The following is an 18,340-nucleotide window of genomic DNA, read 5'->3' as shown; positions in this document are numbered from 1 at the left end:
ATCCACCTCCTTAAACCTCCGTTCACTTGCTAGTGTGATTTGAATTTGATTTATTTTTGCAGATTATAATCCACTTTAATGAAAAAAAAAATATTTATATTCACGTTCTGTCGTTTAGTATTTTTTTAATTTTATTATAAAATTAAATATTTTATATCATTTTAACAAAATAGATTATTTTAAAAATACATTTTAACATAGATTATCTTACGTAATTGATTGTACCAAAAATTGATTAAGTCTATAATAGATTATTAAAATATTTTTAGAAAAATCTAAAATCACACTAAGTATGTCGGTATCACTGGATAATGCAACCACCAAATATTGGCTGAATTAGCATCCACCTTATATCTTTGACTTTTGTGGATGTTAGCTGTATGAAATGATATAATATATTCACAACTTTTTATTTCACATTTTTCTATTTTGTTTCATTAAATTACCGATCAATTTATCCGAAAATATTAATAAGGGTTTTTTAAACTGTGGAATACAAATACAACCTATTACTCATCTCAAATGCTTAAAGGTATTAAAGACTTAATAGATTTTTAAAATATAAAATACGTATACTTTTATTTAATCATTTTATTATTGAACTTGCGCATTATAACACACGATAACAAAATATTAATTCTTTTTGTTCAAATTATGTTATCGCTTATGCTAGCAAAACTAAAAAAATAATGTTATCTCTTAAGATTCTCATTCATATTTTATCTTTCGAAAAAATAAGGGCAAACGATCATTCCAGCAGTTTCAGATATTCCACGAATAAATGCCAGCGAATTGGGCAATGTTGCGGTTTTTAATTATTTTTTTAAGGAAGACCAGAGATTCCCACACCAGTACCTAACTATTGCTTTAGTGTCATGAAAATGGTTGTCTTGAGAAGGATACAGGTTTCAACGGAATTCCGATGCCCTTCATATATTAAATTCACACTCTCTTTCAAGATGCTCAAAAGGGACTTATATGACTATGATAATTAGTAACTGCTGTAAAAAAAACTGATAATTAGTAACTGCTTCTCACTAAATTTGACATGGGTCAATAGTAACTTATACCCTAACCAAAAGCTTGTAAACAAGAAGTGAACCTCTAAATTATTATATGACCAGGAATCATTATATTTTTTAATAATCTTTATATATATTTTTAATCAATAATATTAGTATGAAATATTTATCAACTTTATTAATGATTAATTTAAAAATTTTGATTAATCACTTTAGTGAAATATCTTCGTATAATAAGTAATCAAGTATTATTAATTATTATCATAAATTAAATTGAAAAACTCAATTAATGTGACATAAAAATTGGTCAAAATAGTAAACAATATGGGAGTATCTAGTAATTTCTTAAGACCATTAAACTTAGTTTAACCTTGTCTAATGTGCTTTCCCACTACTCTGTCAAACCCACAACGTTAACAACGTGAATAGCAAAGGAGGTGAAAAATAGTTGTCAAATCATTGTGGACAGGAAAAGCACGGTGACCAAACGAGGAAATGGACAATTGGAGATAGTATTGACAGATGGGATATCAAGTGGTAGGAAGAACTGATAATTCAGATACTTAAGGCCATGAATTGAGAACAATCATGCAACTTCTTGTCACTTTCCACGTCCAGCTCATTACACTAATTGGAGTAGGACATATCCCCTTCCCAACAAACCCACATGAACCTATTAATTAAACTTCTATTCATTTTTATTTTCCACTTGACACAAAGAAAGGCAAGTACCATTTTTATCAATCTTATCACCCTTTTGCATTGCACCTACAAAAGGGCCACCCCTTCTTCCCTTCTCAACTTGTACTTCATCTAATTCAATACTACAACTTCTGAATCACTTAGTTGAATTGAATTATCTTCAAAATGAGAGAAATCCTTCATGTTCAAGCTGGTCAATGTGGCAACCAAATTGGAGGCAAGTTTTGGGAGGTGATGTGTGATGAACATGGGATTGATGCCACTGGAAATTACGTAGGCAATTCCCATCTTCAACTTGAGAGGGTTAACGTGTACTACAATGAAGCAAGTGGAGGACGCTATGTTCCTCGAGCTGTGCTTATGGACCTTGAACCAGGGACCATGGATAGCTTGCGTTCTGGTCCTTTTGGAAAAATATTCAGACCTGATAATTTCGTGTTCGGCCAAAATGGAGCTGGTAACAACTGGGCTAAAGGGCATTATACTGAGGGAGCTGAGCTTATTGATTCTGTTCTTGATGTTGTTCGAAAAGAAGCTGAGAACTGTGACTGCTTGCAGGGTACTACTACTTCCTTAGTTAATTCAAGTTCTAAGTAAATTGATAAATTTATTGTCCATACATTCAGACATGTTATTGTTATGTCCTTTTGCACTAACAAAATTTTGATGCTGTTACTTAACTACTTTTCATGTTGTTCTCTAACTAGAGTAGTAGTTTCACCTTAGTTTATATGTAGTTCCTAAAGTACTTTTCATGATGTTCTCTAATTAGAATAGTAGTTTTACCTCAATAACATATATTTTATTTCGTGAATTAATAAAGTGAAGTTTTAATTCTGATTGAAAGATAACAGAAAAAGCAATTAAAGAAATATGTCTAAATTTGATCTATTTTAAAGGACAAAGTTTTGCTACAATTCTTTAAATACTTTTTTGTTTTGTTCCTCAATCAAAATTAGAGTTTTACTTGGTAACGTAAGTTAATATTTAATTGAACCTTTATTAGGGTAAAATTCTAATTCTGATAGGAAAACACTAGGAAGAAAGGAATGCATTCAAATTTTGTCTTTTTTATAAAGCTGTTGAATTATTTATGGTTTTATGTATATGAGAATTGTCTGTTTGATGATCATGACAGGGTTCCAAATTTGTCACTCACTGGGAGGAGGAACTGGGTCTGGAATGGGTACCTTGCTTATCTCAAAGATCAGAGAAGAGTATCCGGATAGGATGATGTTGACATTCTCAGTGTTCCCGTCTCCAAAGGTCTCTGACACCGTGGTTGAACCCTACAATGCCACTCTCTCTGTTCATCAACTAGTTGAGAATGCGGATGAATGCATGGTCCTTGATAACGAGGCACTCTATGATATCTGTTTCCGTACACTCAAGCTCACAAATCCAAGTTGTAAGTATTGTCACCCCACATGATTTATTATCTACAATAAAGTAGTAAACCGCACATGAAATTTCACATTAATGAAATAGCCAATGAAAACGCCAGAGTATGTTGGAGCAGAGTACTTTAATTGGAATATCTTTTTAGGGGGGGTAGGTATTAGCTATCTCTATTTTGATCGGTAATATATATGTTGAGTTTAATTTGGACTAATTTAAAAAATTCAACAATCATTTTGTTACTAATTGCAAACCGCATTTCTTGTGTGTTAATTTTTCATCATCAATAATGTTTTCTTAACGTCATTTTTACTTTACACTCTCTTATATATATACTCAGAGAGATGAAGGAGAGAAAAAACAAAGAGAAGTAAACAGTTTTACAGAGGGTGTAAAAGAGAGTAACAAGTTAAAACTGATGTGTTAGCTCATCTTTCAGTGCTCAAAGGTCACCAATAACCAATTTACAAAAAGTAAGAATCCTGATTTTCGTTACTATTTTCTTTTTTTGTGTCGTGCAAAATGGTTTTAAATTTCAAGTGTAGTTGTAGACATGGTTGCATTGCAATCAACAATATTTCAAGTAATGTAAAAAAAAAAGTGTATAAGAAATAAAGCATTCATTCTTGGACAACAATGACACTTATAAGGGAAAGAGATGATGAGTAGGAAGAAAATATAAAAAGAAATGATGAGTGTTAATAAGGTGCGTATGAAATTACGAGGTGTACGAGAATAATATATAACCTTTTAAATTAATCATCTTGCAGTAAGGTTTAATCTCTTCAAGAGTAGTGAAGTCAAAGAATAGATCCTTTCTAATTAGATTTGAAGGAATGAGTTTGTTTCACATTGTTTGGCATATGAGGGGTTAAACACCGATTTTTTTTTTTAAGAGTTTCTACTCAACATCATTGGACTTCACTCAATCCAACACACGTACAAAAAAAAATATGCATTAATTGTTAGATATGACATGCAAGGAGTAACGTACGTGTGTGTTTTTGTTGGTGGCATTGCAGTTGGTGATCTGAACCACTTGATCTCAACAACAATGAGCGGGGTAACGTGCTGCCTCCGCTTCCCCGGGCAGCTGAACTCCGACCTCCGCAAACTCGCCGTAAACCTAATCCCTTTCCCTCGCCTCCACTTCTTCATGGTCGGTTTCGCGCCCCTCACATCCCGCGGCTCCCAGCAGTACCGCTCCCTCACCATCCCGGAACTCACCCAGCAAATGTGGGACGCGCGGAACATGATGTGCGCCGCCGATCCTCGGCACGGCAGGTACCTGACGGCGTCCGCCATGTTCCGCGGCAAGATGAGCACCAAAGAAGTGGACCAGCAGATGATCAACGTGCAGAACAAGAACTCCTCCTACTTCGTGGAGTGGATCCCCAACAACGTCAAGTCCAGCGTCTGTGACATCCCTCCCACGGGCCTCTCCATGTCCTCCACCTTCATGGGGAACTCCACCTCCATTCAGGAGATGTTTCGCCGCGTCTCCGAGCAGTTCACTGTCATGTTCAAGAGAAAAGCCTTCTTGCATTGGTACACTGCCGAGGGAATGGATGAGATGGAGTTTACCGAGGCTGAGAGCAACATGAATGACTTGGTGGCAGAGTATCAACAGTATCAAGACGCCGCCGCCAGCGAAGAAGGCGAGAACGAGATCGATGACGAGGAAGCCATGGCTGCATGAGAGCCTCATTAAAGCCTCTCCGGAAGAAATTATTATATAATCTAGATTACCACGTCATCATGGTCGACTCAATTTTCACTGTTACATTAATCAAAATTTTTAATATACAATAACAAATTTTGATTAGATGCAATGTGAAGATTGATCAAAATTATTACTATTTAATGATTTCTAGTGATGTCATGAGAAATGCAAATCAAAACACTTGGTATATGCCATATGGTGATGGTAAGGGAAAGGAAAGGAAAGGATGTGTTTGTATAGTTAATGCTAGGTACATATGAGATGTGGGGTGAGTAGTATTTTTTACGGATTTTGTTTTGATATTTTTCTTTCTTATTGGCTTCGTTGTGGGTTTTGTTTGTTATTGTTAATGCTATTATTTCATGGCTTTTGTTTTGTATTTTTTTCCCCATCTCACCTTTCCTATCTTTTTTTTTTTTATCAGTTCGTCGATTCCAATAATTGATGTGACCACTTACATTATTATTAGTGGAAAATTAATCGTATACAGAAATTTTAACTATTCTCTTTATCAGTTTCAAATTCATACAAAATTTAGCAAGTAGATTATTAAAACCCCAAAATTAATTATTATTTAAACAGAAATTTACATAATTGGGAGTCAAACTTATTCATGTATGTAGATTTTCACAATAAACAATTGAATAAATAGTATCTATGTTTTAGAATTTGCACTTAATATCAAATGGGTCCATAGCTCAGTGGTAGAGCATTTGACTGCAGATCAAGAGGTCACCGGTTCGAACCCGGTTGGGCCCTTTTTATAAGTTATACTTAAAAATTTTTTAGATATTTATTTATAGGTTAGACTATGGAACTTGGACTGTTAGCTATCCTAAGTGCTGATCACCTAACATATGAATGTTTCCTCACATGAGTTTGATGGTTGAAATTACAATGCATATTGCTCGGCAACATGTATTATAAAAAGTAGTCAGAGGAAACATGCATTATGAAATCGGATGTCCGATGTCCTGGGGCATAGTTCCACACAGGAGGATATATAGAGGACATGTTTTAATTAATTAGATTTAAATCCCTCCTATCAAAATCTAATCGTATTGGAAATTGATACATAAATAGCTAGATTAAGGGGTGGTCGGATTAATTTTTGTTGAAAAACACCGTGTGGTATGAAAATTTCTTTACATATCCTGAATGAATCACTTGACAAGTCTAACAAAATCAGCTCATACAATTTAGCACTTATATAAGTTTTGTTGAACCTAATCTCATCTTCATCCTATTGGATATTAAAATCCAAATCCGTCTTGAAAATATATTAAAGCTTACAACTTATTCATTGAGAAACATAATAGAATTCAAAAATTTGATGAGGTTGAAACTTGAAAGAATAAAAAATCTATTAAAAATAAGAAATGAAAAGATTATTACAAATGAAGACACGTGTTGTTTTTATCAGGTAAACTCAGCCAAGTCCACGCGATCAAAGGATTTGAGGCAATGGAGAGATTATAGCACAGAAAAGATTAAAAGAATTTATTATATGCAAAATCAATATCAATACAACATACAGAAACAACCTATTTCATGTCGACGCAGTAGCCATAACCAATTGTTCTGTACATTAAATTACAAGCACAACAACAGCATCTGCTGTTTACCCAACAAATGGTGACATGCACTGACAAGTGAACCTTTACAAACACAACTCTCTCTCAAAAGTTTCTCAAATCCTTCCCATGACCTTTATACTAACATAGCTGACTAAACAACAAAAAGAGAACCCTAGTGCAAATACATATTGTATAACTTTGGTGACTCTAGTCTGTGCAAAAGAATGCTTCTAGGCAACCAATGGAACCAGTCATGCACAAGTATAATAAACCACTCTATTCCATGCAATACAATTTGTCCGATAAGGAACTGGAGCCCCTTGCAACATTGAGAAACCAGCACATGTTCTATGTAAGTTATCTTCAAGAACAAGAAAGCAAGGTTTGGTCAACGAACTCAACTAATTTGTGTTCTTTTTAGTTTCCAGTGAAGAACCCTCTTTAAGTGCCACTTGGGCATCATTCTCCTTGCCCAGGGCTAAAAGAGCAACAGCTTGTAAATAAAACGCAATGTACCAAACGGGGGATATTACTTGTGCTTGCATTGCATCATTAAGTGCTTCGTCGGGCATATTGCTCATAAGATAACATAGACTACGACGTACATAAACCGTTGGAGAAACCATGGTTCCAACATCAATGAACTGCATTACACAACGAAACCATCAGTGGCACACACATCCTAACTGGTCCAATATCTATGATATATTTTGAATATAGGCTATTCATAAACAGAACTCATTATATAATGAAAATGTATTTCAAAACTATTCACTACATGTCTTTATTTTGTATAACAATCTAGTCTGCAAGGTTATTAAACATAGTTTTTAACTTTCCAATATTTGAATTCTATCACTTTGTTTCCTTGTTCAGAAAGGAAAATTACATCTTATATAATGAATTTAACATCTCAAACAGATTCAGTCCTGTTATCAAATTTGCCAGGTTTTGGTCAATATGTTGACCCAACTTTCAATATTTAACAGAAATGTTGATGTGACATTCTCATGCACTGCCACATCAGCACAATCATGTTGGCATGACAGTCAACTGCACTGCTACATCAATATTTTTGTTAAATATTGGATATTAAGTTAACAGATGGACCAAAAACAGTTAAAATAGTGGGGATTAAATCCACAAAAAAAAAAAAAGAGGAGAGAGGAACAAAATTCATGAAGTTGTGAAAATAGGAGAACCAAAAGTCCAACTGAGTCACACTCTTCAATATAACCAAGAGCCAGGAATTACTAACCATCGTATAGCTATCAATTGCAGTTTTAAAATCCTTGTGCCGAAAAGCAGCATCCCCTTTCTTCTTTGAGTTCAACGTTTCCTGCATCTGGTTCGTCCACATTTGGAATGAAAGCTGCTTGATAGGAAAATAAAATAAAGAAATCAGTGGACAACCTGTTCAGCCAATCTACATGGAAAAACAGGTCATTATAATAGAAATGTGAAAAGACATAGAAGATTCAAGATTAGACCAACATATTGTAAACTGGTGTGCAAACAAAAAAAAAAAAGTTTATAAGTGAAAATTTTAAATATTATCATGATGTAGCACTACTCTTATGTTGTCTGATATGGCTGACCAAGTATAGCATAGAATATTCCCTTCTCATTCCCACTAAAACTGAACTACTAAAGTGTCAAGCAAAGGACCCAACAAATTCCTAAGACTGAAAATGAATAACAAAAGAAACAATGAATTATTCCAGGGTCAAACATGACCTTCCATTTACTCCACAATCAAGATAAACAATTCACCATAAGATCCCTCCTAACAATTTCCTCTAATGTTTGTCTTGGTTTCGTTCCCCTTTTTACAGGACTAAAAACAATGCAATCTATTCTCCCCATTGGTGCTTCCAGTAGTCTTCTTTGCACATGTCAGAGCCGCCTTAATCAAGCTCGCCATCTTTTCTTCAATTGGTGTCACATTAATATCTCCTCGTATACAATCATATTGCATCTTATTGTTGGAAAGCCACCTTAATTATGGTCCCCCCGAAGCCCGCCTTAGTTGTGACCTCTTTGGGAGCTTCCTTAATTACACAACCTTAAGGGTGGTGGTTTAGTCCCACATCAATTAGTGATAAAGCCAAAGTAATGTATATAAGTGGAAGACAAACCTCATCTTACAAGCCGATTTTGTACGATTGTGTTAGGCCAAGACCTACATTCTAAGATGGTCTTAGAGCCTATTCTAGATCCATTGTTTAGTTACCTACATGTGCTCCCCTAGCTCACCTTAGTTGTTGCCTCTTTGGGAGTTGCCTTAAGTGGAGGACAACCTTCACCTTACAAGTCGATTTTGCAGGATTGAGTTAGGCCAACACCCGCCTTCTAAAACTTATCATTTCTTGTGTAGCCATGCATCCATTTCAACATTCTCATTTTTTTCACTTTTATATTTTTCTCTTGTTTCTTTAAAGCCCGACATTCACTACCACGGAGTATAATCAGAAGTATAGTAAAAACTTCATACCCCATTGCCCGGAGGCTCTTCGCTATGCGAAGGTATGGGGGAGGGATGTTGTACGCAGCCTTACCCTTGCATATGCAAAGAGGCTGTTTCCGGATTCGAACCCATGACCAACAAGTCACCAAGGCACAACTTTACCGCTGCACCAGGGCTCGCCCTCATAATCAGAAGTATAGTAATTTGATAAAACTTTCATTTGAGTTTGGCAAATGCTTTGTGATCATGAATAATCCTCGATACTCACAATCAAGACGTGGTAAAAAAATTGAACAAAAAATGAATAATAAAGGACCAATGGCTTTAAATGATTTATTACAGGTTCTACAATTTGGATATAAAAACAAACCTCAGTTGCTGCGCCCTCGTCGTCTTTATACCCAATTTTCTCCATCACCTCATGCAGGGCAGTCAGATCCATTCGTAGACAAGCTTCTCCAAGAGGTGAAAGGGGAAAAGCAGCTGTACCATCTGGGATACCCATCAACACATGAGAAGGAACCTACAAAATAATAATTAAAAAAAAACATCAATAATCAAAATTCCAGCAAACCAAAAATATGGTCCAAGTGTTAGAATCTTATGATTCACTATTCAGATCTCACAGTTCAATACAATTCAAGTAGCTAACAGTTAATATCATGTGATGAATCACAATAAATGGATGAATGGAACAATTTTGTATCACCAATACTAATCACATGACTAAGCAATTCGTTATTATTTTTCTTTTTACATTTCTGTCACCAATTCTCAACAAAGAAATTAGAAAGTTAGATAATCTCATTTATTTATCCATTTACAAATTATAAAATTTGAAGCACAAAATGCCAAGATAATGTTTGCAACTTCACTCTCTATTTGATTGTCATATCATCAATTTGTGATCATTCTCCACTCCTTTGTTGGAGGCAGAGTCCTGGCACATTGATAAAATTGCGCCTTGGTGATGGTTGGTCATGGGTTCAAATTTGTAAATAACTTCTTTGCATGTGCAAGGAAAAGCTATGTATAATGGCCCTCCCCCATACTTATGCAAAGCAAGGAGCCTCTGGCACTGGATTACATCAGTTTTAGTTTTTTTCTCTGATCCTTTGTTGAGACATCCATATCTATTTGATTCTTACATCAGGAATTTGCTTAGTTCCACATGTTACTCTAAATTGAGACACATGTTAGCAATTTTACTATATTTGATTGCTACATGAGCAAGTTATGACCATTTTCATTCCTGTCCGATTGTCCTTTCGAGTTCCACATCCATCATTCAGTTGTGTTACTCTAAGTTGAGAAACTCATTTTTTCACATTCTCATGTATTTCAAACTGCTCTTTTTTTATTGGTGTAATCATTAGATTTAGAAGCTTATGGCACCTACAAAATGTGCACCATTTAAACCTAGTTAAATAAAAAGGAACTAAAGGAGTACTACTGATTGCATACTATTTGGTTATTCCACTACTATATTTTCATGCTACTGAAACTGGAGTTTTACAGCATCATTCACTTATTTTATGCACTTTATTTGGAACGGCATCCAGGATGACTTGGAAGTTATAGGTCATTCGCCTATATCATACAAAGAGTGCCCATAGTCATTATCTTATGGTTCCTGCAGCAGCATAGGTCTAAATGGCCATAGAATAACATAAATGATTACTCAATTGCTATCATTAAACTTGTTCATTGTCCTGCAGCCACAATAATGCCTAGAGGAGCATTTTATATGTTTTCTAGCTTTCAGATTTCAACCTTGAGGTTAAGGTTGAATTTTAGGGTGAGTTGCATTGTAAGGTCGGAAGGGAAAATAAATTAGAGACAGATAGTCATAGGGGATCAGTTAGATTAGATAAAGGGGATTAACTACATAAGTAGGAGAGAATAAGGATGGAAGGGGCACTTTGTATTGTATCAATTGAGATTTAGGCATTAGCTCCATAATCCATTGTAGAAAGGGGAAATCCTTTGTGAATGGGAGATCCTTGGAAAAGAAATCTCTCTCGCTGTTATATTAATGTCAAGAAATAAAATTACTCTTTTACTCTATTTTCTATTCTGGGTTCTTCAAATTGTTCCATTGCCCTTTTTTCATACCTCTAAAATAAAGGCTTCATATACTTAGTGATGGCTAGGAATTTTGCTTTTTAGAGATTATAATTAAGATGTTTTTCAGCGTCTCATTTAAAATTTTGCTTTTTATGTGAAATATTTCAAGCTATTTTTCATCAGATTTCTGAATCTTATGATTCAATATGATTCACAATTCAACAATTAGGTTGGCAATCCAGAATTTTAACTGCGATTTGATTACTAACTACTAAGACAGATATGCCTTGCAAATATAAACCAGTCTTCAAGCATTCTTCTATATGCTATCCTTGCATAGATTATCTTGCATATAAACTATATGCTATCCTTGTATATATATAGCCTTATTTATAATGACATTGAAAAAAAAGCAAGAAAATCAGTAAAAGCTAAATTATTTATGTACAGCTCTTCAAGCATTCTGCTATAGTTTATCTTCATTTAAAAGTATTAAGTCCAGCTATCCTTGTGCCTCAGACAATAAATTATGCTGAACCACTTTCAAACCAGCTAACCTCAGAATCCTTCTGTAGAGGTATTAGAGCAGCAACCAGTGACTTTGGATTAGGACGCTCTCGTGGTTCAGATTGCAAACATCGTGAGGCTAGACGCACTAATTCAGTCCCGTCATCATTTGTAAGCTCTCCTTCTAAGCAAGAGTCTGATAGCATCTGAAGGTTCTTGTCTCTAATTAGGTCAAGGGCCTGCAAAATTAAGAATTTTGGGGAATTTTTTCTTAACAGGTACTTCTTACTTGATTATAGCTAGAACAATGGGAAGAAGAAATTGATCAAAATAAAGAGCTCAATTAGACTAAGATAGTGAACATTATAGGACAGGGCACAGTAAGCGTGTTTTGCATAACTTTTTATCAAGAACTTACATGGCTTGGAGGAATATGCTTGCCACTGAGGAGGTCAAGCAAAAGGGTCCCAAAGCTATATGTTACACTCTCTGGAGTAACTCTGCCTGCATGGCAAGGGAAAAGGAGGGCAGACACAATGCCATCATATACGTATAATTATGATATGAGATTATATGATATAAAATAAGCAACATAATTAAACCATCACGTCATAGAAACTATTCATTTTTCTATTTGGGAGAGATGAGAATCATATTATCCACTCTAATCATATTTATAATTCTCCATAGGAAAGCATATGCCATAAGTTTTTATGACGTGATTATCTTATTAACTCCAATCATATTTATAATTCTCCATAGGAAAACATATGCCATAAGCAAGTTCCAGTTGAGCAGATTAATAAGAAAGCCATACTACTTTTCTTAGTTTCACACTTTCACAGCTTAATACCATTTTAAGTTGACAAAAACTTTATGAAAATAGAGTAATAGAAGAACTGTTATGAGAGAAGAAAAATCAATTATCATATCTGAAAATTCTTAATAAGCATGGGTACTTAAGTTTGATCTCCAAGCACAGACATAGAAGATCGAGTAACATGATTTCGTGATGAAAAATATATCTTTTTTGAGGAGGTACCTGTCCTCAGATATTCAGGTGGAGTAAACGCCAAATTTGTACTGTAACTTCTCCCATCCCTACTATTTTTCATCAGACCGAAGCATGAAAGTCTAGGATTGTAGTCCTGCATAACAAGGGGGGAAAAAAGAAAAAGGACAGTCAACACTTACTATTTAGGCTAAGAACACGCAAATTTATAGCAGTTTCTTCCACAGCTCCACCCACTATCATTGCCTCTTAATCAAGTAAATAGCTACTTACTATCCATCCTAGCCTTTACCCACTCTACGGCAATGAAATATTGAACAATGGTCAACTCTATATCTTGGTTCTCTTAAGATTCTGATATCATTTCAAATTCTACGAAAACAATATATTTATATATGTGCAGTGTATCTTGACTGTCTTTCCAATTATTGTAAATTAATATTTTAACTTAATTCAGAGTATGAAGTATGAAAATTTGAAGACATGACAAAATAAGTATTAACTTGTTGACTTGTTAAGGGAAGTGAATTGTCACTATTACATGATATTAATTAATTTTTAAGCAATTCAATTGTAAAAATATCATTTTTATCAACTGTAATAAAGCTTTCCAGGATTACACCAATTAGATTGTGTGCTGGATACCACTTCATAAGAATAAAAGACAATTAACATATCTGCATGTTCTGAGCACCATCCAACAATACCTTAACCTTGAGTAATAAAGGTCATGTCACAGATGAAGAAAATAAACTTACATCATCATAAAGAACTCTGTAGGCATTCAGATCATGATATAGTGCACGTCCTTTGCTGGTACAGTACTCTAGAGCTTGGGCAAGGCACAGAGCAACCCTCATTCGCATTGCCCATCTCATGGGCTGAGTTTCCCCTAAATAATTGTGTAAAAAGTTGTTATAAGAAAGTCACCAAACCATATTTAAGAGAATGAGAGCAAGAAGTGGTGGCAACAAAAGACCACAGCTACAGTTCACTTAGTAAAAATGAATACAAAAAGAGCAATAGCAATGAATTTCCTTCGTAATAAACTCCTTGGCAAACAGATTTAAAAGAATCATCTGACAAAGGGACTTTCCTAGTAACACCAGATTGTGTTCAGGATAAGAGTTTGACCTAGAACCCAAACAAGTAAATGCCAAAGCTAATGCAGGCAAACTGAATTAATTGCTAGTTATGCACTTACAATGGAATAAATGCTTTGTCAAAGTATCATTGGGCATATATTCTGCAACAAGTAACCTTTCTTCACCTTCACAACAACATCCAAGCAGATTTATCAATCTTTGGTTCCTGAGCTGACCAACGGCCCGAGCCTCCTCCTGAAGGAAGGAAAGAAGTTTCTTTAACAAGCTAATTATGAAAATTGAACAGCATGTGTAAGTGAATGAAGAAAACTATATCACTAACCACATGGAAAAAAATTGTGAAAATGGTGGATAATATTTAACAGGCACTACATGTGAAAAGGAAAATCCTTAAAGCCACAAAAATCCATCACCAAGATGTTTGAATCTTTAACTCCAAATGCAACTTACAAATGAAGGATCCTAAGCAGGAAACCAAGCCAAGACCTTTTTCTTAACACTGTTCAATACTATTAATTGAGCCAGATATCATTGGCAAGTGAAACTAACATAAATTGCACACCAAATTTTTCAGCACGAGTTAATTATATTGATAGATGTAGCACATTACTTATAAAATATCTATTAAATATGAAAATGTTGCACACCAAGAGAAAATATTCTATGGAAACAAGAAACATATATGTCATTAGGCCATGCATGAGTTAGGAGGCACTAAACCATGTAAAACAGGTTTGAGATGGACCATCTTAGATAAAGAAACACACATGTGCGAAACAACATACACATGTGTATAAAACAAACTAATAGTCCATCCAGTTGTTCCAACCATCCCTTAAGATTTCCATGTGTCCTCAGCCAGACAAGAGTGAGATAAAACCAGCACAAAAAACAAACATTCACAAAATAAAATAGTAATTAATTCAGCCATTAAAAACACAAAAGTATGGTTAAACCAATTAGAGATTGCATCATAATTAAAATGAAGAATATTTAAAATTACAAATCTGCAGAGTTGGCACATGGAAGCCCACCAAAATCTGCCAGACATCTTGGCCAGGCTGATCTGTTGAACCATTTAACAGCAATTAAACCATATAAAACGCACGGACTATCTTGTATTTTTTTTATCCTTGATAAAGAAATGCAAATGTGTGAAAAGAACATAAGCATGTATAAATCAAACTAATTCATGATCCTGCAGAACCCCCAACCGCCAGAGGATCTCTGTGTCCTCAACAGGACAAGAGTGAGGTAAAACCCAAAAAAAAGACATGTGCACAACCCAAAATAATAATTAATTCAACTGTTCAAAGCAGAAAAAAGAAAGAAGGGTAAACCAACAAGTTGACAACATTATTAAAATGCAGAAACACACAAGAAAGCCTGTAACGGATACTTAAAATGAACATTTGAAATAACAATCTAGACGGAGTTGGCACATGCATGCTTATAAAAAATTGCTGGACATCTGACCAGATTGACCTGTTGAAACCATTTGACAGCAATTAAACCATGTAAAACACATTTGAATTGGAACACATTATAATTATTATTATTTATCCTAGATAAAGAAAAACAAATGCACGAAAAACAAAGACACGTGTATAAAACAAACTAATAATGATTCAGCCATTCCCTCAACCCCCATAGGATCTATGTCTTTAGCAGGAAAAGAGTGAGGTAAAACCAACAAAAAAAATACTTAAAAGACACATGTGCACGAAACAAAATAATAATTGATTCAGCTGTTAAAAGCGACAAAAGTTCAGTAAAACCCATTGGAGATCACAACATTATAAAAGGAATAAACGTACAAGAAAGCCACAAACATCTAAAATAACAAATCTACACAGTGCAAAACATATTTGAATTGGACTCTACTATAATTATTTATCCTAGATAAAGAAACACAAATGCATGAAAACAACATACACATGTCTATAAAACAAACTAATAAATGATTCAGCCACTCCCCAATCCCCATAGGATCCATCTCTTTAGCAGAAAAAGAGTGAGGTAAAACCAACAAAAAAAAAATTGACAGACGTGCGTGAAACAAAATAATAATTGGCTCTTCCTTTAAAAGCAACAAAAAGTTTGGTAAAACCAACTGGAGATTGCAACACTATAAAAAGCATAAACATACAAGAAAGCCGGCACTTATAACAAACATTTAAAATAGCAAATCTGCATGGTGTTGGCACCACGTAAACTGATGCATGCTTACCAAAAATGGCTGCGCTTCTGGCCAGGCATTTCTGTTGAACCGTTTGACAGCAATTCGCATCTGATTATCAAGTCTCCCTTTATAAACCACATTTGGAGCCTTTTCTCCATGTTCAGAAACTATATTTTCAATGGCAAATCCGGACGTAGCCTTCCTAAGCTGATCAATTGTGAATTCATGAAACCATGGCAAGTCAACACCCTCAACAACATTGTCTTCGTTTCCTGAACAAGAAATATAGACACAGAAACAGCAATCACTCTCAGAGCACCAATAACAGAAACTAGGCACATTCAATCACTTACCACCATCAACCTGAGCCTCAGCAGCCAGACCATCTTGCTCAGAACCCGTGCAGCACGCTGTGTACTTGGAAAAGCCACAACCCATCCCAACCCTATAAATCATTGGCAAATTCCGGTTAGCCAAGAAACTATCAAATTTACCCAAAGGACCCTTTTTGCTTAAAACCATAATAACCTCTCAACCTAACACCACCTTCAACTGCACACACTACTCACCCCATCACTCACAGAATTACATTAAAACAAGTCTGGTAGGTCTTCACTAACCAAAATTGGATTTTTTTAAATATTCAAAAACCCTTTTACATCAAGAAAACAAAAGCCCCACAACAAACAGGTTCTGTACGGAGCTCACCAAGAATTCACAATTGAATGTCACTGGGACCATGTTGAGCTAGGTAGGTTGAACCCAATAGAAGATAACAGTAAAATAAAGATAGAAACTACTCCATAGAGATTTTATCAAAAAATAAGCATAACAAGAACGAATATGCAGCATATACAGCTAAAAAATCAAACCTTTCCTTCGGCAGCAAATTGAGAGCAGTGCAGGGTCAATCCACTTCAACAGTTCCTCCCTGAATTGCTAACACAAAGCAATCAAATCAACCAAAAATGAACTCCAAAACATTTATTTGTGTAGAACAATTAAAAATGCATTAGATGAACACGAAGTTAAGGCGCCAAGCAATGAAGGAAGGTAAGTTTTGTGCCAAAATCAAAGATCAGAAAGAAGCATGAAGAGGAATTGAGAAGGGAATTGAAGAAGAAAAGCGATAAGAAGCATTGACGAAGCACCTAAGCAAGCGCAGGAATTCGAAACAGTCAAAACAATGAAAGACAGGGAAAGTGAAAGGACTTTCGTTGCTAGTTCTGATCTTTCACAGCTTATATATACTGTGTTTTAATATTATTTTTATTCAGTATAATAAGTAACCTCATTAATAAAGAAATAAAACAATGGAAGTCAAAACTGAACTTCATTAAGCTATACTTAAAGTTAAAAGTTTAAAATCACTGCGTAAATCAAGTAATATTTTTTTTGTCATTTGTATTAGGATTATCTAGCTTGAACCATAAGGTGTAAGTATATGATAAGAGATTGATTTTTATTTCTTTCTTTTTTATAGAAAAATGGCTATATATTGATGGTATAAAAAAAATTACATAAATATCTAATTATAATTTATTATGTATGATTTTAAAATAGTTATCTTAAAATATTTTAAAATCATAATTTATGATTAAATAATAGTATAAAATAATTCATAAGCATTGAATTTATTTTTTTTAAAGAAGTTTGATTCTTCCTTATGGAAATAAAGTAAAATTGGGATTGAATTCTCCATTAATTGATACTTCTGGTTTCTCAATATTAGTTTCATGGTTTGGATGAATTTTTGACCCATATAATAAAAAAAATTATTCAAATGATACAAGTTAATTATTATTTATATTCACGATATAAAATACTGTTTATAGGTGAGAAATTGTTTTGTTCTAAACCAATTCGTCACCTGTTTTTTTTTTTCGTTTTGCGTTATAAACTCGATTTCTAATGTGTTTCTATTTTCTTAAAACCGATGTCGTAAGGCTTTAAAAAAAACACAATTGAGAATGCGTTGTTTTTTTGTTTTCTTTTTACTTATTTCAATGTTGTTGTTTTTTATTTTTTTTAAATAGTTTTCTAATTTTTTGTTACCTTTTGTTTTTTTTTAATTTTGTTTTTGTTTTTTTAAATTGTTTTCTATTTTTTTTGTTACAATTTTAAAAAAATAAGAGTTTTTTTGTTTTAATTTTTTTAGTTTACTAAATTATATATAATAGTTTGTAAAAAATATAATTTATGTAAACTTATGTAAAAACTTGAATATAAAATACATCTTTAAATTGATTAATAGACCGAATTAAACTTTTAAATAGACTTAAATTAAAACCAAAAATAAAAGCTATAACTTATAGATCAAAGTGAATCCTTATATTTTTTTTACCTACTTATTAACATATTTTATTTTTTTAACATGTTTCTTTTGTTATTATATCATAAATCTTATAAAATTTATATTTTTTATAATTATTTTTTTCTCTCTCTCTAAATGTCTTATAGTAACATTGTGAATGTTCAAATATTTTTTTCCATGAAATTATATGACTTATCATATTTATACATATCAAATGTTTTGAATTACTAAGAAAAGACTAACAATGAATAAAATTTTAAAAG

The 18,340-nt window shown here is 33.8% G+C and overlaps 2 protein-coding genes and 1 non-coding gene across 5 annotated transcripts; 2 read left to right on the top strand and 1 right to left on the bottom strand.

The window, feature by feature from the left end:
• Positions 1-1,725: 1,725 nt before the first annotated feature.
• Positions 1,726-5,224, top strand: LOC114413372 (tubulin beta-1 chain-like). The gene is made up of 3 exons (XM_028377730.1): positions 1,726-2,283; positions 2,863-3,132; positions 4,145-5,224. The coding sequence occupies exons 1-3, from the start codon at positions 1,890-1,892 to the stop codon at positions 4,819-4,821; spliced, it is 1,341 nt and encodes a 446-aa protein (XP_028233531.1). The 5' UTR covers positions 1,726-1,889; the 3' UTR covers positions 4,822-5,224.
• A 308-nt stretch (positions 5,225-5,532) lies between these two features.
• TRNAC-GCA lies at positions 5,533-5,604 on the top strand. Its single transcript has one exon. It is a non-coding gene; the product is annotated as a tRNA-Cys (tRNA).
• A 717-nt stretch (positions 5,605-6,321) lies between these two features.
• LOC114413371 (serine/threonine-protein kinase BSK7-like) lies at positions 6,322-16,988 on the bottom strand. Of its 3 annotated transcripts, none has more exons than XM_028377726.1 (12): positions 16,915-16,988; positions 16,636-16,694; positions 16,117-16,208; positions 15,812-16,035; positions 13,680-13,815; positions 13,234-13,367; positions 12,506-12,611; positions 11,882-11,967; positions 11,514-11,702; positions 9,260-9,412; positions 7,681-7,794; positions 6,322-7,066 (listed from the first exon to the last, which is right to left on the bottom strand). In XM_028377726.1, exons 3-12 carry the CDS (start codon positions 16,199-16,201, stop codon positions 6,824-6,826), a joined length of 1,470 nt encoding a protein of 489 aa, XP_028233527.1. In that variant the 5' UTR covers positions 16,202-16,208; positions 16,636-16,694; positions 16,915-16,988; the 3' UTR covers positions 6,322-6,823. The 3 variants fall into 3 exon arrangements, with proteins under 3 accessions (XP_028233527.1, XP_028233530.1, XP_028233528.1); XM_028377729.1 differs by having other exon boundaries at positions 16,636-16,702; positions 16,915-16,982; XM_028377727.1 differs by having other exon boundaries at positions 16,636-16,975.
• Between the last annotated feature and the right edge of the window lie 1,352 nt (positions 16,989-18,340).

Source organism: Glycine soja, chromosome 5, assembly GCF_004193775.1.
Source record: "Glycine soja cultivar W05 chromosome 5, ASM419377v2, whole genome shotgun sequence".
NCBI lineage: Eukaryota > Viridiplantae > Streptophyta > Magnoliopsida > Fabales > Fabaceae > Glycine > Glycine soja.
The sequence above is the reverse complement of the archived record's forward strand: the minus strand, read 5'-3'. Positions and strand labels throughout refer to the sequence as shown.

What these genes read in the sequence shown, in the direction of transcription:
- LOC114413372 (XM_028377730.1), top strand. Translation starts at nt 1,890, where the DNA reads ATGAGAGAAATCCTTCATGTTCAAGCTGGTCAATGTGGCAACCAAATT. An exon ending in GAACTGTGACTGCTTGCAGG is followed by an intron (nt 2,284 to 2,862) that starts GTACTACTACTT and finishes TGATCATGACAG; the next exon opens with GGTTCCAAATTTGTCACTCA. An exon ending in CAAGCTCACAAATCCAAGTT is followed by an intron (nt 3,133 to 4,144) that starts GTAAGTATTGTC and finishes GTGGCATTGCAG; the next exon opens with TTGGTGATCTGAACCACTTG.
- LOC114413371 (XM_028377726.1), bottom strand. Translation starts at nt 16,201, where the DNA reads ATGGGTTGTGGCTTTTCCAAGTACACAGCGTGCTGCACGGGTTCTGAG. An exon ending in GACAAAGCATTTATTCCATT is followed by an intron (nt 13,368 to 13,679) that starts GTAAGTGCATAA and finishes ACAATTATTTAG; the next exon opens with GGGAAACTCAGCCCATGAGA. An exon ending in ACCTGAATATCTGAGGACAG is followed by an intron (nt 11,968 to 12,505) that starts GTACCTCCTCAA and finishes CTTGCCATGCAG; the next exon opens with GCAGAGTTACTCCAGAGAGT.